At 40.9% G+C, this 27,991-nt stretch overlaps 1 protein-coding gene across 1 annotated transcript; it reads left to right on the top strand.

The window, feature by feature from the left end:
* Window positions 1–11: 11 nt before the first annotated feature.
* Window positions 12–27,991, top strand: LOC136379462 (NADH dehydrogenase [ubiquinone] 1 beta subcomplex subunit 5, mitochondrial). Its single transcript, XM_066346853.1, has 6 exons — window positions 12–212; window positions 15,977–16,065; window positions 17,927–17,993; window positions 19,620–19,681; window positions 21,359–21,465; window positions 26,953–27,991. The coding sequence occupies exons 1-6, from the start codon at window positions 89–91 to the stop codon at window positions 27,071–27,073; spliced, it is 570 nt and encodes a 189-aa protein (XP_066202950.1). The 5' UTR covers window positions 12–88; the 3' UTR covers window positions 27,074–27,991.

Raw genomic sequence — 27,991 nt, 5'->3', positions numbered from 1 at the left:
TGCCGCCTTCCGTCTTTGCCCTCAAAGGAAGATTGGCTCTCTCGGCTCCCGTTGCCCTCCCCGGTTCTTTCTTTTGCCCTTAGTAGCCATGGCGGCTATGAGTTTACTGCAGCGGTCGTCGGTGGCGGCAGTGGTCGCTCTGACTGGCCGCTGCCTTGGCCCTCGACTTGGATTCGGCGGGTTTCTCACGCGTGGCTTTCCGAAGACATCCGGTGGGTGCTGGCTTCGGGACAAAGCGCTCCCAGGGGGAGCGGGGTGAGAGCTAGAGGACTCTTCCCGGTGACCTTGGTGGGGCCCCGAGCGAGTTGGGAGCTTTGGCGGGGTTGTGTTCCAGAGGAGGGATGCAGGATGTGCTCCACGAGGAGACTGTGTTTTCCTGAAGTAGTCAGATCGGTCGCGTTTAAATTATTATAAGGGGACCAACTTTTTTACAATGAAAAGGAGGACAAAAATAAAATGAAGAAAACTATCATAAATAAATAAGCGTTTTATTCATTAAACAGTATACACTATAATATGACAAATGCATAATAAAAACATTTGTAATATTTTATGTTGTAATTATGCTTACATGCCTATTTAGTAATAATTGTAAGAAAAAAGTACTCATTTAGATACAAATATGTCACATCACACGCAGTGGATCGAATACGGACATTTACAGATTAGCCTTCCAGCATGAAAAAGGAGGACATGTAGGAGGACACTTTTTGAGGGAGGACAGAACTTACAAAAGAAGGACTGTCCTCCCTATAGGAGGACGATTGGTCACCTTATTAATTATCACTTGTACAATACTTGACCATTGATCCATCCCAGTTGGTGCTCATTTGCGGGTGAGCTGAGGTCAGAAAGGCACAGAACTGAGACCCCATGTCTTTCGGGCACCAGGCTGTTTGTACTTTCCTCGGAATTAGGTTCTGATCCCACAGTATGGGAAGTTATGTTGTGAGGTGCCCACTGATGCTCGGTCATGTGCGGACAGGAGGAGAGGCTCGTGGTGAGGCATTATGCATAGGGCCTTGCTGGAAATGATGGAAAGTATTTGACACATTTCCAGCAGGAATTTGAACCTTTTACAGAACTATACCGCTCACAAAAATTAGGGGATATTTCAAAATGAATATGAAGCTATAAAATATCCCCTAATTTTTGTGAGCAGTGTATTTTGCTAACATTCCTTTATAAAGCCCCTTTGTAAGCCATTTCTGAATACAAATTTCCTCCACTTTAAATACTCGCTAGGATAGTATTTCACCATGCCTAGCTGGAGGTAAAAAAATAAACCCACCCCCCTTTTAGGCTCTGGCCAATTGGCTCAGTGGTAGAGCATCAGCCTGGCTTGTGGATGTTCCAGGTTCAATTCCCGGCCAGGGCACACAGGAGAAGTGACCATCTGCTTCTCCACCCTTCCCCCTCTCCTCTCTGTCTCTCTCTTCTCCTCCCGCAGCCAAGGCTCCCATTGTAGCAAGGTTGGCCCTGGCACTGAGGATGGCTCCATGGCCTCTGCCTCAGGTGCTAGAATGGCTCTGGTTGCAATGGAGCAGCGACCCCTATGGGCAGAGCATCGCCCCCTAGTGGGCATGGCGGGTAGATCCCAGTCCGGCACATGGAATTCTGGAAGGATCATTACAGGCAATCTGAGCCCTTTCCCCGGGGAGCAGGAAAAGATGTAATACCAGTACTAAGGGGTACTGTATTTTAGATGTGTACTTGCTTTCAAAGGTATTTTGCATGTGAATCCTTGTCTGTCACTGCAATGAAAGGTTTTAATCTGTTATATTATTTATTGAAAGGCAGAAACTGTGATCCGAACCGAAAACGAGGTTAGTGTGTTCCAAAAGGAAAATTTATTTTAAAGTGCCTGGGTGCAAGTGGGCTGAGACCAGCAAGGATGTCAGTCCCCAGCTGCAGGACAGAGCATTAGATATAGTGGTTGCTGCAGGTATTTGCTGGCATGGGGTTGGGTGCACCTGGACATGCTCAGATTAACATATCAGGGTTTGTGGCCTTGGTCATTGGTTTGATGATGAGCAGGAGCAGGGGGATTCAGCTGCAGAAACACAAGTTCTTTCTGATGCAACACAGGCCTAATCAGCATGGTCCTTTCTGGTGTCCTTGGTAAATCTTCAAGACAGCCAAGAGGTCAGGAATCTCCCAGGAACAACTGGGACCTGGTGACTTTGGGCCTGTGGTTAGGCTTTGACAAACAACTATTGTGATTTAAACTCCCCTAATAGTCAGGTCCCTCCCAACATAAACTTTCCCTGACATTCTGCAAAGGTAAACTTTTTGCTACATTTCAAAGTAAAGGCCAAGAAGCCACTAAGAGAGAGAGAGAGAGAGAGAGAGTAGCAAGCAAATTAACTACAACCTCACAGTAGGGAATGAGAATGTTCTGTTTTGAGTCCTACTGGGAATTTGGGTGATGGGAATTTGAGTTTTAAAGGGGCTCTGGATGTAAAGGAGCTCTGAACCTAAACCTAACATTTCTGTCTGCCCCTAGATGAAAGTGAGTTCCCAGAGTAGAGGACCTTGTCTTCTATTGTTTCCCCTGGAGTTAGATTGCCTAGGTTCAAATTCTGGCTCCACAGTTTAGTAGCTATGTGACCTTGAGTCATCACATCTGGGAAGCTACCTGGAAGGCAATATCTTGGAACATTTTTTCATCTCTAAAAAAGAGGATGTCTATTACAAGTGTGCTTGCTCTGTTGACAGGAAAGGGAAATAAAATAAAACATTTATCTTTCCTATTGATGAGTATTTAGAACCTTGAAATATATTTCTGAATAATTTTGTATATTTCTAGAAATCCCATTTTGAACTGAGCTTTTTTCTTACCGTAAGAACTGGAGAGCCTGACCAGGCAGTGGCACAGTGGATAGAGCATCGGACTGGGATGCAGAGGACCCAGGTTCGAGACCCCAAGGTCACCAGCTTGAGCCCAAGGTCGCTGGCTCGAGCAAGGGGTTACTCAGTCTGCTGAAGGCCTGCAGTCAAGGCACATATGAGAAAGCAATCAATGGACAACTAAGGTGTTGCAGTGCCCAACAAAAAACTAATGATTGATGCTTCTCATCTCTTTCCGTTCCTGTCTGTTTGTCCCTGTCTATCCCTCTCTGACTCTCTCTCTGTCTCTGTAAAACAAAAACAGACAAACAGAAAAAAAAGAACTGGAGAGAGAAAGAGGATGAGAATTTTAACCTACCATATAAAGTGGTTGTGGGGAAAATCCACAGTATCTAGCATTAGTCTTTTACAGGGCCCTGTGGCTACATATTTCTTAAACATCTGGTACTGTCTTTATCTGTATTTACCCTCAGTGAAAATCATTCTCAGGCCTAGCCTGTGGTTGCGCAGTGGTTAGAGCGTCAACCTGGAATGCTAAGGTCACCAGTTGTGAACGCTTGGCTTGTCCAGTCAAGGCACATAGGACAAGCAACCAACAAACAACTAAAGTGAAGCGACTATGAGTTGATAATTCTCACTAATCCCTACTTCTGTAAAATCAGTAAATAAAACCTTAAAAAAAAAACCCACTCAGAAAACAAGCAAATTAAAGTATTTTCTCTAATTAATTAAATTATTAAATGCCAAATAGCAAGGGATTCAAGAAATGAGCTGAAGTTCTCCCCATAGCTGCAGTGAACTTTAATGTTGAATACTGATGTGCACATATTGTTTTAGTGATTTTCTTTTTTAGTCTTTTTTTTTTTAGTGTGCATATTTTGGTTTTAAAAAACAGAATAGTATTGGCCCTGGCCGGTTGGCTCAGCGGTGGAGCGTCGGCCTGGCGTGTGGGGGACCCAGGTTCGATTCCCGGCCAGGGCACATGGGAGAGGCGCCCATTTGCTTCTCCACCCCCCCTCCTTCCTCTCTGTCTCTCTCTTCTCCTCCTGCAGCCGAGGCTCCATTGGAGCAGGGATGGCCCGGGCGCTGGGGATGGCTCCTTGGCCTCTGCCCCAGGGCTAGAGTGGCTCTGGTCGTGGCAGAGCGATGCCCCGGAGGGGCAGAGCATCACCCCTGGTGGGCAGAGCTTCACCCCCGGTGGGCGTGGGTGGGCGTGCCGGGTGGATCCCAGTCAGGCGCATGCGGGAGTCTGTCTGACTGTCTCTCCCCGTTTCCAGCTTCAAAGAAAAAACAACAACAAAAAAAACAGAATAGTATTAAAATTATAATCAAAGTGGTGTGGAAGATGGAGCATTTTCCTGGGGGTAGTTTTAACAGGTACAATTACAGGCAGAAAAGGATGTGTTTTCTGATGTATCTGAATATGGGGCTATTGGGATATGTAGCTGTTGAAAGAGAAAGCTAAAATAAGGGAAGTTGGAGAATAGTCACAGAAATGTGGATTACAGCATACGGAATATAGTCAATAATATTGTAATAAGTATGTACAGAGCCAGGTGGGTGCTTGAAGCACTGGAGGACCACTCATAAAGTACACTATTTTCTGGTCACTGTGCTGTACATCTGAAATTAATGTGGAATGGTATTGAATGTAGATGGTAATTTAAAAATATAAATTTTTTTAAAGGGAAGTTGGGACCAAATTGGTGAAGGGTGGGAATGAATACAAACCCAAAGTATCTTAACTATTTTTTAGGCAGCAGAGAGTTTTAGCAAAAAAAGTCATCAGTCATGTATTTTCAGAAAATGCTTCTGAATTGGATGGCTTCTAGTGTTGTAAAGTACCGTATCTCAAATCCGCAGGTTTATGTAGAGACACCAGGTCCAGATGAATTTTGAAGAGTTTTATTAAAGGAGGAGATTTATTAAATATGCCGGCCGCATATAGCTGACATGGGGCAGTCTGGAAGCCCAAATCATGTGCCCCAAAAATATTTCAGGGGCTGTTTACATACCCTTGATCACACACAGGCGGGGGAGAGCATGACATCATGGCACAAGCTAGGGGATACACAGAAACATTAAGACTTTCAAGGTAACACAATCAAAGATGTTCAGAAATCTTGGCCCTGGCCAGTTGGCTCAGTGGTAGAGCGTTGGCCTGGCGTGCAGAAGTCCCGGGTTCGATTCCTGGCCAAGGCACACAGGACAGGTGCCCATTTGCTTCTCCACCCCTCCCTCTCTCCTTCCTCTCTGTCTCTCTCTTCCCCTCCCGCAGCTGAGGCTCCATTGGAGCAAAAGATGGCCCGGGCGCTGGGGATGGCTCGTTGGCCTCTGCCTCAGGCGCTAGAGTGGCTCTGGTCGCGACAGAGTGATGCCCTGGATGGGCAGAGCATCGCCCCCTGGTGGGCGTGCCAGGTGGATCCCTGTCGGGCGCATGCGGGAGTCTGTCTGACTGCCTCCCTGTTTCCAGCTTCAGAAAAATACAAAAAAAAAAAAATATGTTTAGAAATCTTTTAGGGTTCATCTTCCCTCACTAGCCTAGAGGTGTTTTACTCTCAAGATTCCAGGAAAGGGGAGGAACTACAATCAATGCATGGTGGCATGTAAATTCTGTCTCCTATTGAAAGAGAAGAAGTTTCTTGGTTAACCTTTATTTTATTTATTTATTTTTTTATAATTTTATTTTTTTAATGGGGTGACATCAATAAATCAGGGTACATATGTTCAAAGAAAACATGTCCAGGTTATCTTGTCATTCAATTATGTTGCATACCTATCACCCACAGTCAGATTGTCCTCTGTCACCTTCTATCTAGTTTTCTTTGTGCCCCTCCCCCTCCCCCTTTCCCTCTCCCTCTCCCCCCACCCCCTGTAACCACCACACTCTTATCAATGTCTCTTAGTCTCGCTTTTATATCCCACCTACATATGGAATAATACAGTTCCTGGTTTTTTCTGATTTACTTATTCCACTTCGTATAATGTTATCAAGATCCCACCATTTTGCGGTAAATGATCCGATGTCATCATTTCTTATGGCTGAGTAGTATTCCATAGTGTATATGTGCCACATCTTCTTTATCCAGTCATCTATTGACGGGCTTTTTGGTTGTTTCCATGTCCTGGCCACTGTGAACAATGCTGCAATGAACATGGGACTGCATGTGTCTACGTATCAATGTTTCTGAGTTTTGGGGGTATATACCTAGTAGAGAGATTGCTGGTTCATAAGGTAGTTAGTTCTATTTTCAGTTTTTTGAGGAACCACCATACTTTCTTCCATAATGGTTGTACTACTTTACATTCCCACCAACAGTGAACGAGGGTTCCTTTTTCTCCACAGCCTCTCCAACATTTGCTATTACCTGTCTTGTTAATAATAGCTAATCTAACAGGTGTGAGGTGGTATCTCATTGCAGTTTTGATTTGCATTTCTCTAATAACTAAAGAAGATGTGCATCTTTTCATATATCTGTTGGCCATTTGTGTTTCTTCCTGGGAGAAGTGTCTGTTAATGTCCTCTTCCCATTTTTTTATTGGATTGTTTGTTTGTTTGTTGTTGAGTTTTATGAGTTCTTTGTATATTTTGGATATTAGGCCCTTATCTGAGCAGTTGTTTGAAAATATCATTTCCCATTTAGTTGGCTGTCTATTTATTTTGTTATCAGTTTCTCTTGCTGAGCAAAAACTTCTTAGTTTGATGTAGTCCCATTCATTAATTTTTGCCTTCACTTCTCTTGCCTTTGGAGTCAAATTCATAAAATGCTCTTTAAAACCCAGGTCCATGAGTTTAGTACCTATGTCTTCTTCTATGTACTTTATTGTTTCAGGTCTTATATTTAGGTCTTTGATCCATTTTGAATTAATTTTAGTACAAGGGGACAAACTGTAGTCCAGTTTCATTCTTTTGCATGTGGCTTTCCAGTTTTCCCAGCACCATTTGTTGAAGAGGCTTTCTTTTCTCCATTGTGTGTTGTTGGCCACTTTATCAAAAATTATTTGACTGTATATATGTGGTTTTATTTCGGGGCTTTCTTTTCTGTTCCATTGGTCTGAGTGTCTATTTTTCTGCCAATACCATGCTGTTTTGATTGTCATGGCCCTATAATATAGTTTGAAGTCAGGTATTGTAATGCCCCCAGCTTCATTCTTTTTCTTTAGGATTGCTTTGGCTATTCGGGGTTTTTTTATAGTTCCATATAAATCTGATGATTTTTTGCTCCATTTCTTTAAAAAATGTCATTGGAATTTTGATGGGAATTGCATTAAATTTGTATATTGCTTTGGGTAATATGGCCATCTTGATTATATTTATTCTTCCTAACCAAGAACAAGGAATATTCTTCTATCTCATTATATCTTTTTCTTTTTTTTTTTTTTTTTTTTTTTTTTTTTTTTTTTTTTTTGCTTTTTTCTGAAGCTGGAAACAGGGAGAGACAGTCAGACAGACTCCCGCATGCGCCCGACCGGGATCCACCCGGCACGCCCACCATGGGGCGATGCTCTGCCCACCAGGGGGCGATGCTCTGCCCATCCTGGGTGTCGCCATGTTGCAACCAGAGCCACTCTAGCGCCTGGGGCAGAGGCCACAGAGCCATCCCCAGCGCCCGGGCCATCTTTGCTCCAGTGGAGCCTTGGCTGCGGGAGGGGAAGAGAGAGACAGAGAGGAAAGCGCGGCGGAGGGGTGGAGAAGCAAATGGGCGCTTCTCCTATGTGCCCTGGCCGGGAATCGAACCCGGGTCCTCCGCACGCTAGGCCGATGCTCTACCGCTGAGCCAACCGGCCAGGGCACATTATATTTTTTTCTATTTCCCTTAACAATGGTTTGTAGTTTTCATTATATAAGTCCTTAACATTCTTTGTTATGTTTATTCCTAGGTACATTATTTTTTGTTGTTGCAATCGTGAAGGAGACTATTTTTTGAGTTCGTTCTCAAATGTTTCATTGTTGGCATATAGAAAGGCTATTGACTTCTGTATGTTAATTTTGTATCCTGAGACCTTACTGTGTTGGCTTATTGTTTCTAGTAGTCTTTTTGTGGATTCTCTGGGGTTTTCGATGTATAGGATCATATCATCTGCAAAAAGTGATACCTTTACTTCCTCTTTTCCGATATGGATGCCTTTTATTTCTTTGTCTTGTCTGATTGCTCTGGCTAGAACCTCTAGTACCACATTAAATAAGAGTGGAGAGAGTGGACAACCCTGTCTTGTTCCTGATTTAAGGGGGAAAGCCTTCAGTTTAGTGCCATTTAATATGATGTTAGCTGATGGTTTATCATATATGGCCTTTATCATGTTGAGATATTTTCCTTCTATACCCATTTTGTTGAGAGTCTTAAACATAAAATTGTGATGTATTTTATCGAATGCCTTTTCTGCGTCTATTGATAAGATCATGTGGTTTTTGTTCTTTGTTTTGTTGATATGGTGTATTACAGGTTAACCTTTATTTTAGATTTAAAACTAAATAACTCGTTCTTGCAAGCCAGAAACTTCTACATTCTTCTCCCTCCCCTCCCCACAGGAAGGACGGGACAGGAAAGCCTGACCTTTCCTCCTAGAATATCAATATTAATTTGTCATCTTTTTAGTACCTTACTACAATCCTCACTTGTTTTATTTTCTAAGTCTTTTGTGAACTGGCCCCTCCTCCCATATTTAATAGCTAAGGCTACCAATTACAAAATTAAAACTACTTCAGGAAAATCCAGAAATTAATGCAGTAATGAAAGCAAGAAAGATAAGACAGATAATTAACTAGTACCCAGAATAAAGGGTGTTTGACTAAATAGGTATTCATTATTACACAAGACAAGGGGAAGGAGCCAACAGAAGAGAATAATTTCTTTAGAGGAGAAGTCTGACAGAGCGCCCTGATGCTAAAGTTTGTATCCAAGAACAAAGAGAATAAACAAGATCGCCATTTAAGATTGCTTTTTAGTCAGAAACTTCTAATTTTTAACACAAAAACTCAAACCAGGCCTTAAAAACAGACACATTTAGACATTAAACAAAGACTTTACATAAATAATGAGCATGTTTCATTTCAATTAAATTTTCTGACAAAGACAAAGCTTCATAGATGATGGAAGATTTCCCCCTAGTGGCTGTTTAGGTGCACGCAGGCCGCATCCCTTACATTTTTTTTTTTCTTTTACAGAGACAGAGAGAGGGATAGACAGGACAGACAGACAGGAACAGAGAGAGATGAGAAGCATCAATCATCAGTTTTTCGTTGCTACACCTTAGTTGTTCATTGATTGCTTTCTCATATTTTTCAGCTTTTTGGTACCTTACTACACTAGAGGATATTTCATTAGTTAAGCCATTGAGGTAAAGAGAGCATTGAGAGAAATGGAAAGTATGAGTCTTAAAATCATGAGGTCTTGACAACTGATGAATGAGGGTGGGTGCAAGGAAGATGACCGAGACTTTTAGCCTAGCTAATTGAGTTGGTGGTGCCATTAACTGGGAACAGTCTTGAGACTGAAGGAAAGAAAAGGGCCATTTTTTTTCTTTTTTAAGGTTTTATTTATTGATTAGTGAGAGGAGAGAGAGAAGGGGGAGGGAAGGAGCGGGAAGTATCAACTTGCGGTAGTTGCCTCTCCTATGTGCTTTGACTGGACAAGCCCAGCCCAGGGTTTCAAACCAGGCTGATGCCTTAGCCACTGTGCTTCCACAGGTCAGGCAAAAATGATGTTTTTTATTGTTGTCTTGGAAACACAAAAATATTTTATAGTATCTTATTTGATTTTCACAAAGACCACAATTGTCAAAAACATAACTATTCTAAAAGTCATTTGCATTTAAAAATATTGTTATTAAAACCTAGTTGCGCCCTGGCCGGTGACTCAGTGGTAGAGCAACGGCCAGCATGTGTATATTCCGGGTTCGATTCCAGGTCGGGGCACACAAGGAGAGGTACTCATCTGCTTCTCCACCCCTCCCCTTCTACTTCCTCTCTATCTCTCTCTTCCCCTCCCCACAACCAAGGCTGCACTGGAGCAAAGTTGGTCCCAGGCACTGAGGATGATGGCTCAGTGGCCTCCCCCTTAGGCACTAGAATGGCTCCAGTTGCAATGGAGCAACAGCCCAGATGAGCAGAGCATCACCCCTTAGTGGGCATGCCGGGTGGATCCCAGTCAGGCACATACGGGAGTCTGTTTCTCTGCCTCCCCGCTTCTCACTTCAGAAAATAAAAATATAAAAAATAAACTAGTTGCACATAATTAATGAATATTTAAGAAATTCCAGGCTTTATAAAGTGGTAGAAGATGCCATTTTTTTTTTCCAGGGACAGAGAGAGTCAGAGAGAGGAATAGATAGGAATGGAGAGAGATGAGAAGCATCAATCATCAGTTTTTCGTTGCGACACCTTAGTTCATTGATCGCTTTCTCACACGTGCCTTGACCACGGGTCTTCAGCAGAATGAGTAACCCCTTGCTCGAGCCAGCGACCTTGAGTCCAAGCTAGTGGGCTTTTTGCTCAAGCCAGATGAGCTCGCTCTCAAGCTGGCGACCTTGGGGTCTCGAACCTGGGTCCTCTGCATCCCAGTCCGACGCTCCATCCACTGCGCCACCGCCTGGTCAGGTGAAGATGCCTATTTTCTTGAGAGGAGGGTCTGAGTTACACAAATCCTGGCAGTCACTTGTGTGTAAACAACGTTCAACCTAAGATTTTTAGATAGTAAGCACAACACTGATACGTAAACAAGTCGTGAAGGCTTAGAATATTTGGAAAGAGTTTTGTTCTCTGAAATATACTTTAGAACTGTCCATAGTAGTGAGTTTTCTAGCACATTTACTATTATGAATAATTGTTGTTTAACAGTAGGATAATTATGTGTAAAAAAGCAAGCAGTTCACATTAATAGCTGCATTAATATTGCTAGAATGCAGCTAGACTAGTCTCCCATTTTCCATATCTATTACAGTTCATAATCAGTTGTCCTTAAAACCCCATCAGGTTTAATTTTTATATCCTTCCCTCTGGGTGGTATACCTGTACAGGGTGTTTGTCTAATTGAAAGGGGAAGTTAGAAGTATACTGTCTTTTCTGAGTAGATTTACTTTCAGGGACTAAGGAAAGATCTACCAGCATTTCATTTACTTAAGAAATGTAAATTCAACAATATTTATAGAGTGACTAGTATCTGGTGGCAACCAAGGGTACTGGAGATACAGTACTGAATAAGACAGTTCCTGACCAGATGGACTTGAACAAAATAATTAAGCTTAGTGCTCCTTGTTCTAAAAGAAATATAGGCATACCTCACAGGTACGGCAGGTTCCGTTCCAGACCACTGCAGTAGCATGAGTGTCTCAGTACAGTAAAGCAGGTAGTGGTCTTTTCACTGGGTGAGGATCCTGCCTTCTGTTTTTAAAACATGCAACACTGGTGAAGTACAAGAGCACAATGAGAGGAGTTATGCCTGTAATCAGGTAATAGATAATGGGAGTAAGTGGGAGGCCAGCTTTGGATAATGTAGCTAGAGAAGACCCTTTAGAATAGTTGACATTTGATCTTGGCCTTGGAGGATTTGTGGAGATGTCCATTCCGAAAGCCTGGGGAGCCTGACCAGGCGGTGGCGCAGTGGATAGAGGGTTGGACCAGGACGTGGAGGACCCAGATTCAAAACCCCTAGGTTGCCAGCTTGAGCCCCCCCTCCCCCCCGTCAAGGCACATATGAGAAATCAATCAATGAACAACTAAGGACTGCAATGAAGAATTGATGCTTCTCATCCCTCTCCCTTCCTTTCTGTCCCTATCTGCCCCCTCTCTCTGTCTCTGTCACAAACACACACAAAAAAGCCTGGGGTAAAGCTTCCAGACAAAGGGCAAAATAAGTTTAAAAAGAGTTCTTAGCATTGGAAGGAAACCATTGAGATTGATGAGTTGGTTTTATTCTGGTTATATTCAGATTCTTTGAGGAAAAGGACCTTAGAACGAGGCATTACCTGTGGTGGTACAGTCGACAGTGTCGACATGGAATGCTGAAGTCACCAGTTCAAAGCCCTGGGCTTGCCTGGTCAAGGCACATAAGGGGCTTGACGCTTTCCGCTCCTCCCCCTTCTCTCTCTCTCTCTCCCCTCTATAAAATGAATAAATAAAGTGTTAAAAATAAATAAATAAAATCTTTTAAAAAAATCATTAGTTTTATAATCTTTATACAACATCAGGGTGGTTAACTTTTTCTGAACCGGCACTGGTCCTGGTGACTGAAAAACACTGCTCTAGGCCAGCCCCTATAGTATGCTAATTCTGTTACAGCCCATTATTGGTACTTGAATAATGAATGGAGAGTTGAGAGTTGGTCCAGTTTTCTTTTATTTTCTTTATTTTTATTTTTGAAGATTTTATTTATTGATTTTTTGAGAGAGAGAGAGAGAAAGAGAGAAAGGCAGGGGAATGAGCAAGAAGCATCACTCATAGTTGCTTCTGGTCTGTGCCTTGACTGGGCCTGGCTTTGATCCAGCGACCTCGGCATCCCAGGACAGCACTAATCCACTCTGCAACCACAAGGCAGGCGAGTCCAGTTTTATTTTCAACCGCTGAAATTGTTAGAAACGTCTTCCTTTTGTTAAGCGCTTACCACGTTGATTCTAGTTCTTCCCTTCAACTCACATAGAATAGTGCATGCCTTTGGTCATGGGACAGCCCTTCAGCTCTTTCAAGACTCGCATCTGGTCTCTGGCTACCATCTTTTTTTGAAAAGCAATCAGCCTCAGTTCTTTCAGTTTCAAAATGTCAGTTTCCAGGTGGTTTTTCTTCCCTGTTGCATAAACTGGGGTCACGCTCCAGGGCAACTACAGTTGATGCTTCTCATCTCTCCCCCGTTCCTGTCTCACTCTCTAAGAGTAAAAATTTTAAAAAGGTCAAATTACCTTGGTTTTTTTTTTTTTTTTTTGGTAATCACATGCCAGTGACTATTATTTTAGGTTTGTAACCCATTAAAATTTTTTTTTGGAGGGGCGGGGACAGTGTCCATGAAGGACTTTCCACTTATATTTAATCATTTTAGAATCAACCTTTTGTAAATGCATGTGAAGACTTTTGGGGGACCCCATTTCATCATCAGTGTAGCCTCCACTCTTATAGCAGTAGTTTTGTGTCTCGTCAGGAACACCGTTATGTAGGCCAGTGGTCCCCAACCTTTTTTGGGCCACGGACCGGTTTAATGTCAGAAAATATTTTCATGGACCGGCCTTTAGGATGGGACGGATAAATGAACAAAATAAAATTATGCGACCGGCGTAAAAACTGTGGTATTTTTAAATATAATTGTCGAACTTACGAGACAAGCGTCAAGAGTGAGTCTTAGACAGATGTAACAGAGGGAATCTTGTCATTTTTAAAAAATAAAACATTGTTCAGACTTAAATATAAATAAAATGGAAATAATGTAAGTTATTTATTCTTTCTCTGTGGACTGGTACCAATGGCCCCCAGACCAGTGCCGGTCCGCGGCTCGGGGGTTGGGGACCACTGCTGTAGGCCATTCAGAGAAACCCTAAGCCTACGGGCTGTGGAGACAACCTTGGCACCACGTTAAGTAATCACTACTTTTGGGTATAATCAGTCAAAATTTGAATTACCCATTCAAATTCACTTAACTTGATTTAACTTGCTTTTTGTCTCAGCTTATAATGTCCTTTCCTTCACACACACACACACACACACACACACACACACACAGACACCCCACCCCCCCGACACAGAACATCCTCTGTAAATAGGAACTTTACTTCTGGGTCTGTTCTTTTCTGACACTGAATCCTGTTTCTTTCTTCTGTTGTTTTTATAGATTTGTAACTTTGTTCGTCTATTTATTTAGTGTCTCTTTCATCCAGTAGGCTCTATGTTCCTTAGACTGTAGGTCTAGCATAAGATCTACACTACACATAGTAGGAACTTACACTTACCCAGCCCATTTTTTTTCCATCTAGTTCACAAAAAAATTCCATCTTTCAAGTGATTTGCTGAAATGCATACTTAAATGCACATTCTCTTACCTTGTTATTTTAAAAGCCTTAGTGGCATGAACTGTGCTTAATAAATTCATGCCAGCTTCTAATTCTTTTGTGAGTAATCCTCCTAAATTCATTGCAAACTGCTACAGGTTATACCAAAATTAAAAGAACAGTGTTGCCTGACCTGTGGTGGCACAGTGGATAAAGCATTGACCTGGAAATGCTGAGGTTGCCGGTTCGAAACCCTGGGCTTGCCTGGTCAAGGCACATATGGGAGTTGATGCTTCCAGCTCCTCCCCCCTTCTCTCTCTCTGTCTCTCCTCTCTCTCTGTCTCTCCCTCTCCTGTCTAAAATGAATAAATAAAAAATAAAGAAAAAATTAAAAAAAAAAAAAAAAAAGAACAGTGTTGCCTTTAAGACATTTATATTTCATTGGTGGAGTGAAAGCAATTATATACCTCCCTAGACTATACAACAATTCAAAGGTAAGAAAGGTCTCATCTGATTGGGAGATCATTGGTTTCTTGAAGGATAAAATGTCATTTTCACCTAAAGAACAGATTCCAATAGAGGGGAGGGTGTTCCAAACACTTAACCTTGAACAAGGATACAGAATGTAGCAGGGGTCCCCAAACTTTTTACACAGGGAGCCAGTTCACTGTCTCTCAGACTGTTGGAGGGCCGCCACATACAGTGCTCCTCTCACCACCAAAGAAAGAGGTGCCCCTTCCGGAAGTGCAGCAGGGGCTGGATAAATGGTCTCAGGGGGCTGCATGCGGCCCGCGGGCCGTAGTTTGGGGACGCCTGATAGAGTAACCCTCAGTTTATCAGTAACAGAGCCTTATCTGCTTCTGGAAGAAAGGGCTTAGAGTGCCTATATGATGTTTCCAGACTTCCAGAGAAGGAAAGAATGTAGAAGGAAGACCCTGGAGTGAAATTTTGCATCACTTTATCTCCAACAAGGTTAAATACCATCTAGGGGAGGAATTTTTTTATTTTTATTTACTTTTGATGTATTTTTCTGAAGTGAGAAGCAGGATGGCAGAAAGACTCCCGCATGCACTTGACTGGGATCCACCCGGCATGCCCACCAGGGACTCTTCTCCTGTGTGCCCTGCCTGGGAATTGAACCTGGGACTTCCACATGCCAGGCCCATGCTTTACTGCTGAGCCATGGGGGGGGGGGGGGTCTTAAATTCTTCTTTTTTTTTTTTTTTTTGATTTTATTTATTGCCTGACCTCTGGTGGTGCAGTGGATCAAGCATTGACCTGGAATGCTGAGGTCGCCGGTTCAAAACCCTGGGCTTGCCTGGTCAAGGCACATATGGGAGTTGATGCTTCCTGCTCCTTCCCCCTTCTCTCTTTCTCTCTGACTCTCTTCTCTAAAATGAATAAATAAATAAGTAAAATAATTAGATTTTATTTATTGATTTTGAGAGAGAGGAGGGAGTGAGAGAGAGAAAGAAAGAGATGGAAGAATCTGGAAGCATCAACTTGTATTTGCTTCCTGTATGTGCCTTGACCAGGCAAGCCTCAGGGTTTGAACTGGTGACATCAGCATTTCAGGTTGACGCTTTATCCACTGTGCCACCGCAGGTCAGGCTATGGGGAGGATTTGAAGCATAGGATATTGGTAATGAGGAATGGCTTACAAAGAGATTTTATCAAGATATGTAGAGTTTTCTTTTTTAACAAGTTCAAATTCCTGCTGATACATGTTAAATAAATAAATATCTTTCCATTTATTTTATAGCTAGTTCTAGTGTTGTTTGCCTCATATGGAATGCCATCATTTAAATTTATTTCTTTTGTAGATTAGAAGATATTTATTGCAGAGAGTAAACAAAATAGCCCATCAAGGGTTTCTGACCTTCCTGCCTGCTAGTTAAACAAATGCAAACAATTATTTAGATATTTCTTTAACATTTAATAAAAATAAGGAAAGCTATAGTGTAGAACAGTACATCAATCTGTTTAAAGATACCCTATCTGCTCTGCCTGTAATACTTAAATAAAGAGGCATGCATTTTTAACCTTAATTAGTATCAAACATTTATTCATATATATTTTCTTATAATCTGACTTTATCTCAGGAAATAATAGTATACCGAAAGGAAACCTATATAAAACGGTATTTTAATGTTTCCAGCTCCTGTGCGACACAGTGGAGACCATGGGAAAAGACTGTTTGTGATCAAACCATCTGGATTCTACGACAAGCGTTTTCTGAAGTTACTGGTGAGTTAAAGGTTTTGTTGGAACTAAACTCCATATAAATAGGAAAAACACTGTGGCCTGTTTAGAAGACATCTTTCATTTTGTAAAAGACTTTATTTTATAAATTTACATTTCTTTTCTCAGAAGGTATTGAGAAGAGTAGTAAGGTATGATTTGTTCCTGGGTTTCTTTTAAAGTTAACCTTTCTTTCTTTAAAAAAGAAAAAAGGTTTTTATGCTTATTGGAGGTAAAAAAAAAAAAAAGGCTATTCCTTTCTTAAGATTATGGAGTTTTGAAAAATAATCTGTGTTCCTGACTTAAGTAAATAAATAAATAAACAAACCTATAAACTGTAGACCTTTGAAAACAGATTTATTTGGGGATAATTATTTGTATCATTAAACTAGTCTTTAAAATACCAAAGAACTGGCCCTGGCCGGTTGGCTCAGTGGTAGAGCGTCGGCCTGGCTTGCAGGAATCCCGGGTTCAATTCCCGGCCAGGGCACACAGGAGAAGTGCCCATCTGCTTCTCCACCCCTTCCCCTCTCCTTCCTCTCTGTCTCTCTCTTCCCCTCCTGCAGCCAAGGCTCCATTGGAGCAAAGTTGGCCGGACGCTGGGGATGGCTCCATGGCCTCTGCCTCAGGCGCTAGAATAGCTCTGGTTGCAACAGAGCGACGCCCCAGATGGGCAGAACAGCGCCCCCTGGTGGGCATGCCGGATGGATCCCGGTCGGGCGCATGCGGGAGTCTGTCTGACTGTCTCTCCCCGTTTCCAGCTTCAGAAAAATACAAAAAAATAAAATAAAATAAAATACCAAAGAACTAATTGAAGTATTTCTTTAAATAAGGTATGTCAGTATTCTGAGATATGATATTTTTATTTCTCTCTTATTTGAGAACATTGATTCAGAGAGTAAAGTAGGTTACTGACTCTGCTTATTAACTCAGGATTTTATACTGAAAAGTAGGGGCTTAGAAGATAGAAGGGTGTCTACACTCTGCCGCTGTTCCTAAAGCTGTGAGCCTCCACTGGGCGTGTGCTGTCCCCTACCTCCTCTTGCTCTGTCGGGCTGGTCCATCACCTTGGCTCAGTTCTCACTTTTCTTATCATGACTGACTTGGACTTTATACAGTGGTTGATATCACTCTGATGCTTTTACAGTGGTACCTTGAGATACGAATTTAATTCGTTCTGTAACCGAGCTCGTAAGTCAGTCAACTCGTATATCAAACTGCCGATACTGGACCCGTGCGCCAACATGCCAACTAGTGGCAGCTTCCCGAATCACGACTCATATCTCGGAATTTCGCTTGTATCTCAAACAAAAATACAGACTGAGTCGCAGCTCGTATCTTAAAAAAAATAATAATAATAAAAATAAATAAATAAAAATTCATATGTTGGTCTGTTCGTATCTCAAGGTACCACTGTATATTCTTCTTTTTCTTTTCTTTTGTATTGAATTTATTGGGGTGACATTGGCTAATAAAGTTATCTACGTTTCAGGTGTACAATTCTGTTTATACTTCTTAATATAAAAATTTCTAACTTTCATTACATTGTAAATATTTAATTTTGTATTTAGATATTTTATATTGTAATTAGCTATTTTGTAAATAGATATATAATACAATATACATTAAGTATATATTGTATTATACTTACACAATTAACCCTTTTTTCTTTCATTTTTGGTATTAAATATAGGCATCTTAAACTAGAGCAAAAACAAATCACAGAAATAAATAATTTGATACTATGTCTCCAATATTCAAGTTTATTTTGTAAGAATTATAAATAAACATGTAATAAGTACAGTTTGAGGGTGGGGAAAGAGAGTTAGGAAATGGTTATGTGAAAATTTTTTTTTAATTTTAACAGAAATTCTACATTTTGTTGACTGGGCTTCCGGTAGTAATTGGCATAACTCTGGTGAATGTATTTATTGGTAAGTCCCTCCCTCCTAACCAAGTTGGTCAATTTTAAAAACCTATGTACATTAACTAAAAAAAAGAAATTATGGATAAAGAAAAGCTCTTTAAATAATTAAATAAGAGCATGGGAATTTATCTTAAAATAAATATTAATTCATAAGAGTATACAATGATATTTTTCTAAATTTTTATTTTATTTTATTTTATTTTTAATTTTTTTTTTTTTTTAACAGAGGCAGAGATAGACAGGAACAGACAGACAGGAATGGAGAGAGATGAGAAGCATCAATCATTAGTTTCTCATTGCGTGTTGCAACTTCTTAGTTGTTCATTGATTGCTTTCTCACATGTGCCTTGACCATGGTCCTTCAGCAGACCGAGCAACCCCCCGCTGGAGCCAGCGACCTTGGGTCCAAGCTGGTGAGCTCTCTGTTCAAGCCAGGTGAGCCCGCGCTCAAGCTGGCGACCTCGGGGTCTCGAACCTGGGTCCTTCTGCATCCCAGTCCGACGCTCTATCCACTGCGCCACCACCTGGTCAGGCTTTTCTAAATTTTTAAACAATTTATTTGAGAGAGAGAGAAACACGGATTTTGTTGTTGTTGTTGTTCTACTCATATATGCACTCATTGGTTGATTCTTATATATGTCCCGACCAGGGATCGAACCTGCAACCTTGGCATATCAGGATGATGCTCTAACCAGCTAAGCTACCTGACCAGGGTGCAGTGATAAATGCTTTAATCATCTTGGTTTTCTTCCAAAAGCTTTAGGCCATCAGTTCTGTAGCAGCCACATAAAAGACGTCAGAAAGCCTGTCTTCCTCCTCATTTCCCAAACCAGGCTTTCACAAGACAGAATACTGACAGTGGAAAGAGACAGGTGTGAGAGAGGCTGAGTGGCAGTGCTTTTCCAGTTCAGACACGTACTATTGTCATCTAAAAAAGAGTAGAACTGTGAGTGACAGTCAACATTAGATTCTTCTGGGAAATTCTGCTCAAAGTAATTCTAACATCTTGAACCCTAAAATTTTTTCTCTAGTTGGTATAGGGAAAACCAGAGGGAATAATGTCTGTTGTTATATCTTGTTATACTAAACAAAAACAGAATGAGAAACTCTTATATAATCCTACAACAGTGCCTTATGTATGGAAAACATCTAAATATAGCTAATGAATAAATTTTCAACAGGATTGAAGTGAATTTAAAATATTAGATATCATACGGGACCAGGTGGTGGTGCAGTGGATAGAGCATCAACCTGGGATGCTGAGAACCCAGGTTCAAAACCTGAGGTCACTGGCTTAAGCCCAGAGGTTGCTGGCTTAAAGCCCAAGGCCACTGGCTTGAGCCCATGGTCAACAGTTTGAACAAGGGGTCACTGGCTCAGATGGAGCCCCCCAATCAAGGCACAGATGAGAAAGCAATCAATGAATAACCAAAGTGCCACAACTGTGAGTTGATGCTTCTCATCTCTCTCCCTTCCTATCTGTCTCTTGCTTAAAAAAAAAGAAGATATTGTTGTTGATATTGATAAAATAAAAGGCCCTTTAAAAACTACAAGAAGTTGGTTTCTTACTTAATGAAGACAGTATTATACATTCCTGATCCTGAAGTTGAACATCACTATTTTCTCTTATCAGGTGAGGCTGAGCTAGCAGAAATTCCAGACGGCTATATCCCAGAACATTGGGAATATTTCAAGGTTGGTATAAGTTACTTTCTGTGAAATGTCTTTTTTGTGCACTGGTTAATGTTTAATTTAGCAATTAAGATATAGGTTTATATTCAGTTTTTAATATCGATATATTTGAGATGAATTCATTTTGTGCTCACTTTTTTACACATAACTTTTTGGTAATTTTTTGCATTGTTTTTATATTAAGCTTTATGGTTTTTTGAAGGATTATTCCATTGTGTTCTCCAACTAGCAGAGTAACAGTCACAGTGTATCCCCGTGGTAGTCAACCTGGTCCCTACCGCCCACTAGTGGGTGTTCCAGCTTTCATGGTGGGCAGTAGTGGAGCAACCAAAGTATAAATAAAAAGATAGATTTAACTATAGTAAGTTGTTTTATAAAGAATTATTTTGCCAAACTTAGCGAAAATCCAACATAAAGTACTTGGTAAGTAATTATTATTATATGCTTTAACTCTGATTTATAAACTTTATAAAGTAAAGTTACTTCCCTACTTTATAAATCACCATTACTGTGGAACTGGTGGGCGGTTAGAAAATTTTATTACTAACAGAGATACAAAAATGGGCAGTAGGTATAAAAAGGTTGACTACCCCTGGTGTATCCCATGTTTAATGCCATAGAAAGGATTTTAGCAATAGTACTATTAGCTCATTTATTGAACACCTACTATGTATATGTAGCAGGCACTATGGTGCTCTGCAAATATGTCTTTCCATGTAAAAGGTACTATTATCCTCACTTTAGAGGTGAAAAAGTTTGAGACTTAAAAGAGATTGTGGCCTGACCAGGTGGTGGCGCAGTGGATAGAGCGTTGGACTGGGATGCCAAGGACCCAGGTTCGAGACCCCGAGGTTGCCAGCTTGAGCGCGGGCTCATCTGGTTTGAGCAAAGGCTCACCAGCTTGGACCCAAGGTCGCTGGCTCGAGCAAGGGGTTACTCGGTCTGCTGAAAGCCCACGGTCAATGAACAACTAAGGTGTTGCAATGCACAACGAAAAACTAATGATTGATGCTTCTCATCTCTTCGTTTCTGTCTGTCTGTCTGTCCCTGTCTATCACTCTCTCTCTGTCTCTGTAAAAAAAAAAAGAGATTGTGACCTGCCCAAGAGATATGGCCCATGTTTGAACCTAGGCAATCTCGGCTCCAGAGCCTGCACTGCTAATTAGTCACTGTCACTGCTGCTGAAACCCCAGAATTAATTCTGCTGCTTGTCTTTACCAGTGTGGTAGTGAGTGGCCTTATTAGAATATCCTATCATATTATATCTGAATGAATTATGTTTTAGGAAGAAGTACCTCATTATTAAATCTTAATATAAGCCATACAATTAGTTTATCTATCCTAACCAGTAGAAAGAGCTCCACTTTTTTTGGATCACCAAACTCTGGGTTTGGCTCCTAACTCTGCCTCTTTGGGTACTCAGCACAGGCTTTGGAGTCAAACCTGCTGTGAATCCAGGTGCTGCCGCTTAGTGACCGTATCACTTTGTGCAATCTGTTCATCTGTATAATGGGGACAAAAATAGTATCTACCTAATAGATTAAAATTATTTAAAATATGCATAAAGTAGTTGACACATAGTGTTATTGGTTTACCTGAGATTATCATTTTAAAGAGTAGTAAAGTGGAAAAGCAAAATATTGTTCAGAAACTTAATTTTACACAAATTTTCTCTTGTAGCATCCTATATCGAGATGGATTGCCCGAAATTTCTATGATAGTCCTGAAAAGAATTATGAACGAACAATGGCTATCCTTCAAATTGAAGCTGAAAAGGCTGACTTACGGTAAGAAGGGGGTGAGAGAGGAGGGAAGAAAATCCTTACTATATTCCAACCATAAGAAAAAATTTAATAAAACTGTTTCAACACTATAGGCTGCTCTATGTAAAAGAATGAAGATGGGTGAGAATTAGCCTGTTTAGAGACTATGAGCTGGAGACTAGGAAACAATTGGGACATAATGTCTATCAGATTAAAAAGAATTCTTTTAAAAAAATACTCTACTCTTTTCAGAACAAGGCAGTCCTGACCAGGCAGGAGTGCAGTGGGTAGAGTGTCAGCCTGGGACACAGGTTCAAAATCATGACATTGCTGTCTTGAGCCCAAAGTCACTGGCTTGAACAAAGCGTCACTGGCTCAGCTGGAACTCCCCATTTAAGGCACTGATGAGAAAACAGTCAATGAACAACTAAGGTGCTGCAATGATGAGTTGATGCTTATCTCTCTCCCTTCCTGCCTTTCTCTCCCTTTCCCTTCCTTTCTCTCTCTCTCTCTTTCTCAAAAAAAAACCACAAAACAAATCAGTCCTCTCCTCCCTCTTCCCCTCCCCCAGTTTCTTTTCCTCTTGTACCCAGTCCATCCTTAGTGGTGACTACTGTTTACTGATTTCTTATATATGTTCCTAGAAAATATGCATTAAAAAAATATATTTTTTATGTATCATTTAAAAATATTTTAACACAGGCCCTGGCTGGTTGGCTCAATGGTAGAGTGTTAGCCTGGTGTGCAGGAGTCCCAGGTTCGATTCCCGGCCAGGGCACACAGGAGAAGCGCCCATCTGCTTCTCCACCCCTCCCCCTCTCCTTCCTCTCTATCTCTCTCTTCCCCTCCCGCAGCCAAGGCTCCATTGGAGCAAAGATGGCCCGGGCGCTGAGGATGGCTCTGTGGCCTCTGCCTCAGGTGCTAGAATGGCTCTGGTTGCAACAGAGCGACGCCCCAGATGGGCAGAGCATTGCCCCCTGGTGGGCATGCCGGGTGGATCCCGATCGGGCACATGCAGGAGTCTGTCTGACTGCCTCCCCGTTTGCAGCTTCAGAAAAATACAGAAAAAAAAAAAAATTTTAACACAGTGGAATTCTTCTACACCTTGTCTTCATTTCACTTAAATATATATATCTTGGTGATCTTTCTGTAATAGGATATACCTTATTCTCTTTAATGCCTGCTCCATATATTTTCATGAATGTGCCTTATTTTTTTAATCAGTCTCCCATTGTCAGCACATAAGTGTTTTCCAAATTTTTTTGTGTTCTACAAAGTGCCTATAGTATATTATCTCATCTTATGCGTATTTTTGCATATTTATTCGGTGTATCTGGAATATAAGTTCTTAGCAGTGGTACTGATAAACCAGATGTTGCATATTTCAGTTTTAGATGTGTATAGCTGAACTCCTCCAAACAGTTGTGCGGTTGTGTTTTCTGTTACCAGTCCATGATAGTTTCTGTGTCTTCATACCTTATTGCAGTAATGGAATTTATCAAACCTAAATGTTTTTGCTAATGAGATAGTTGAAGAATGTTATCTCATTTCAATTTTGTATTTTTTAAAATATTTTTTTAATTTTAATTTTTCTGAAGTGAGAAGCCCGGGGAGGCAGAGAAACAGAGTCTGACGTGCCAGACAGGAATTCACCCGGCAAGCCCACTAGGGGGCGATGCTCTGCCCATCTGGGGCGTTGCTCTGTTGCAACCAGATCCATTCTTGCATCTGAGGCAGAGGCCTGGGCCAACTTTGCTCCAATGGAGCCTTGGCTGCGGGAGGGGAAGAGAGAGACAGAGAGGAAGGAGAGGGGGAGGGGTGGAGAAGCAGATGGGCACTTGTCCTGTGTGCCCTGGCCAGGAATCGAACCTGGGACTTCAACACTCCAGGCCAACACTCTACCACTGAGCCAACCGGCCAGAGTCACTCAATTTATTATTTTTTGTACAGTTGAGTATTTTTTCATATATCAATTGGTTGTATTTCTTTTTCTCTAAATTGCCCATTTTCCTACTCATCTGTGCATTAAATAAATTAATTTTTGTTTTTCTTGCAAATATGTTTTCCTGGCTTGTCATTTGTTTTTTGACAGTGTAGAATGTTTTGCAACATAGAAGTGTTTTTGGCTTGACCAGGTGGTGGCACAGTAGATAGAGAATCAGACTGGGACACAGAGGACCCAGGTTCAAAACCCCAAGGTCACTGGCTTGAGCATGGGCTCATCCAGCTTGAGCGGGGGGTTGCTGGCACGAGCATGGGATCATAGACAGGACCCCATGGTCACTGGCTAGAAGCCCAAGGTCTCTGGCTTGAGCCCAATGTCACGGGTTTGAGTAAGGGGTCACTCGCTCTGTAGAGCCCCCCAATCAAGGCACATATGAGAAAGCAATGAATGTACAACTAAGGAGCTGCAACGAAGAATTGATGCTTCTTTCTCGTCTCTCTCCCTTCCTGTCTGTCTGTCCCTGTCCCTGTCTCTGTTTCTATTGCTAAAAAAAAAAAAAAGAAGTGTTTTTGTTTCAGATAACAAAAGTTAGTAGTAGTTAATATATTTTGAACATTGCTATGTAACATTGCTTTAATTACTTTATATGTATTTACTCCTTTTTTTTTTTTTTACTCATTTCATTATTGTCAGGTTTATCATCTTTTTCTTTAGTTTCTGGGATTTTGTGTTATGCATAAATCTCTAATAATAATTAAATAAGTAAATATATAAATCAAATTTATTTTTTTAAGTGGTTACTAATGTTTTCTTTTGCTACTTTTAAATTTGATGCTGTATGAGATTTATTTTGGTGTTTAGAATGAAGTTTACATGTAATCAAATGTACTGTTAAGTTCAGTGGGTTTTTGGTATAAGTATGTAGCTGTGTAAACGCCTCTACCTGGGTCATTCTGATCTAGTGAGCCGCTTTCCCCGCCCTTCTGGTGAGTCCCTCCCTGCTCTCGGCCACTGCCGTCTGTCTGCTTTCTGTTCATTCTGTTTTAATCTTTGGAATTTATAAAAATTGCTATTTATTAAAAACTATTTAAATGATTAAAAGAACATATGATTAGTTTGTTTTCTAGATATGTAATTATATGTATATAGAGTTACCATATGGAACTGTCATTAAGTATTTAAGAGCATGGCACAACAATATGGCTCATACCAAGCAACATTGAAGTTCAGACGTATACTTTTATTTTTAAGTGAGAGAGAGACAGACAGGAAGGGAAAGAGATGAAAAGCATCAACTTGTAGTTGCGGCTCCTTAGTTCATTGATTGTTTCTCATATGTGCCTTGGCTTGGGGGCTCCAGCTGATCCAGTGACCTTGGGTTCAAGCCAGCAACCATGGGGTCATGTCTGTGATCCACACTCAAGCAGCGACCTCTGGGTTTCAAAAATAGGCCCTCAGCATCCCAGGCTGACGCTCTATCCACTGCACCACTGCCTGGTCAGTTCACACATGACTTTTGAGTTCCAGTTAGAAGACCAGATCCCAGAATTCCTTAGAAATAAAGAGATCCTAAGCAGTTTGAAAATTGAAGAAAGTAAAAACAAAAAACCCTGATTTCTGCCCCCCAAAAAAGATGCCCGTGTGAGTGTACAGTGGGGAGTACCTACAGTTTTATAAAGTATATATTTAGGCCTGACTAGGCAGTGGCGCTGTGACTAGACCATCAGACTGGGACACAGGGGATCCAGGTTCGAAACCCCAGGGTCGCTGGCTTCAGTGTGGGCTCACCAACTTGAGTGTGGGGTCGCTGACTTGAGTTTGGGATCATAGACATGACCTCATGCTTGCTGGCTTGAGACCAAAGGTCGCTGCCTTGAGCAAGGGTCACTCGCTCTGCTGTAGCTCCCCCCCCCCATCAAGGTACATATGAGAAAGCAATGAACAACTAAGGAGCCTCAATGAAGAGTTGATGCTTTTCATCTTTCTCCTTTCCTATCTGTCTGTCTGTCTCTCTCTCTCACACACAAAAAATAAAAAAAAGAAAAGTATATATAGTATTTAGGTATTTTAAAAACTGAAGTATAAAGAAAGTTATAAAATAGAAAGGAACTGCCTCCTGTAATTGACTCCCCCACAGATATATATATATATTGTATTTTTCTGAAGTTGGAAACGGGAGGCAGTCAGACAGACTCACGCATGCGCCTGACCGGGATCCACCCGGCACACCCACCAGGAGGCGATGCTCTGCTCATCTGGGGCGACGCTCTGCTGCAACCAGAGCCATTCTAGCGCCTGAGGCAGAGGCCATGGAGCCATCCTCAGCGCCCAGGCCAACTTTGCTCCAGTGGAGCCTCGGCTGCGGTAGGGGAAGAGAGAGACAGAGAGGAAGGAGAGGGGGAGGGGTGGAGAAGCAAATGGGCAGTTCTCCTGTGTGCCCTGGCCGGGAATCGAACCCAGGACTCCCACAGGCCAGGCCGACACTCTACCACTGAGCCAACCTGCCAGGGCCTACCTTGCTTTTTTAACCTAACAGTATATCTCCTGTGTTACTATATATAGATTTTCCTCTGGTGCACAGTAGTCCATTATATGATTTAATAACTTATTTAATAACTAGTTCTCTTTTATGAATATTTTAATTGTTTGGGTTTTAGATAATTATATTCTAAAAAGTAGAAAAGGAAAAGGATAACATTTAATCCTAAGTAAAAGGTAAATATGTTCTCTTAGATAAACAACCACAACAGTATATAATCTCTCCTAGATAAGGTGAGTGAGCTGGTTAAAATTAATAAAGTGAATTATTTAGATGTGATGAATGTTTAGTCATATGAAAAGTGTGAAGGAGAAGGTGTGCTAACGAGGTACTGTTTCAGGGCTGTGTGACAGTTTGTACAGAGGCGTGGCTGTATAAGAGGAGAGCATCTCTATAGAAAAGAAATCAATCAGTTTGTGAAGAAGGATGATAAATAAGTAGATCTTAGAGTTGCAGATTGTTTTTCTCGATCCTTTTTTTTTTCTTTACAAACATTATCTGTCTGATGTTGAGCAGGCTCAGTGTGGTGCTGGTGGCTGGTGATAAAGATACCATTCCTGCTCTCGAGAGGTTTTCTGTGCTGATGGTGATAGACAGCCAGTGTAAATGGGATGTAAGCTCCCCCAAGGAGCCATCTCCACTTTTTATTCCCTAGAAGAGGCAGAGCATGTGGCACAGTGTGAATAGGCGTTCAAGTCGGGGACTACGTTAGCACTATTCAGGTGAACATCATCTGGCCAGACACAGAGCAGGGAAAGTAGGAGGGAGCTCGTTATCAATTCAAGTAATGTTTTGGTCATTAAAAACAATATTTGTTGGCTAATTATATAAGCAAGATAATTAAAGTAAAAAATAAGTCCTAAATTTTGGTTATAGGTAGATATCATTTTTATGCATACTCATGGATTCGTAGTTTATTATAGTTTACATAAGCAAAAGACTCTCCAGCGGTTGTTTTCTATGGTGGTAACTCATTAAATATGTATTTGAGAATGTTAGACTCACAACATTGCTACATTTGTTGCAGGTTAAAGGAGCTGGAAGTACGGAGATTAATGCGCACCAGAGGCGATGGTCCCTGGTTTCAGTATCCAACCATTGACAAGGAGCTCATCGATCATTCTCCGAAAATAAGTCCTGATAACTGACTTTTTATTACTATATTCTCTTTATGGGAAAATAAAGTATTAATATATTCTGTATTTTTGCTCAGAGTGATGAATAAAAGATCCTCTTCCATTGCTGTTTCTCAATGTTGGTTCAGACTAAGCCTTTTTTGTGTATGATTTAATTTTTTTTAGCTTTGTGAGATATAATTAATAAAAATTGTAAGATATTTAAAGTGTTCGTGATGATTTGATATATGTATATATGGTGAGTAGAAGATAAAGGCTTTTGATTTGGCAATTTCAGCTTCCTCATTTAAGGTTTAAAATTAAAAAGAAAAAACTTGGAGAAATACAAATTTGTAAACTCCTTAAAGGTATAACTGTGAAAGGTTGATGTTTTACTTGTTTGATAAATGGAAGTTACAGAAATCTGTATGTGTTAAGTATCAGGAAGTATAGTAGTTTATGTACAAGTCTATATTGTAGACATCTGGATTATTCAGGGGCAACTCAGAGTTTTAAATTATACAAATATTGAACCAACTACATAAAACACTAACACCTTAATAAACATTTTCAGTGAACAGATCTCAGTTTGTTTTCATAGTTTTTAGCCATCTGTCATTCTTTTTAAACACACACATTTTACTTAGATGCAATCTCTTAAGATTCTTTAAAGTCCTTTGCAAACACTTGAGTTGTCCAAAAGGTAAAATGATTGCTGCAAAGGTTATGAAATGTGAGTAAAAGCTAAAATAATGACTGTCACTAAGCATTTACTGTCTGCTGAGCAATGTGTTAAGTAACTGCATTATTTTTACATTGTTTTCAAAGTGACCTTTGTGAAGTCATTTTGTGACCTTTCTGTGTTTTAGATCAGACAATGAGGCTTGGAGATTTTAAACACATACTCAAGATTTACCAAAATAAATATTTACACTTGAACTTCCAAAATGA

This window comes from Saccopteryx leptura, chromosome 8, assembly GCF_036850995.1.
Source record: "Saccopteryx leptura isolate mSacLep1 chromosome 8, mSacLep1_pri_phased_curated, whole genome shotgun sequence".
NCBI lineage: Eukaryota > Metazoa > Chordata > Mammalia > Chiroptera > Emballonuridae > Saccopteryx > Saccopteryx leptura.
This window is presented reverse-complemented; position numbering and strand designations above follow the sequence as displayed.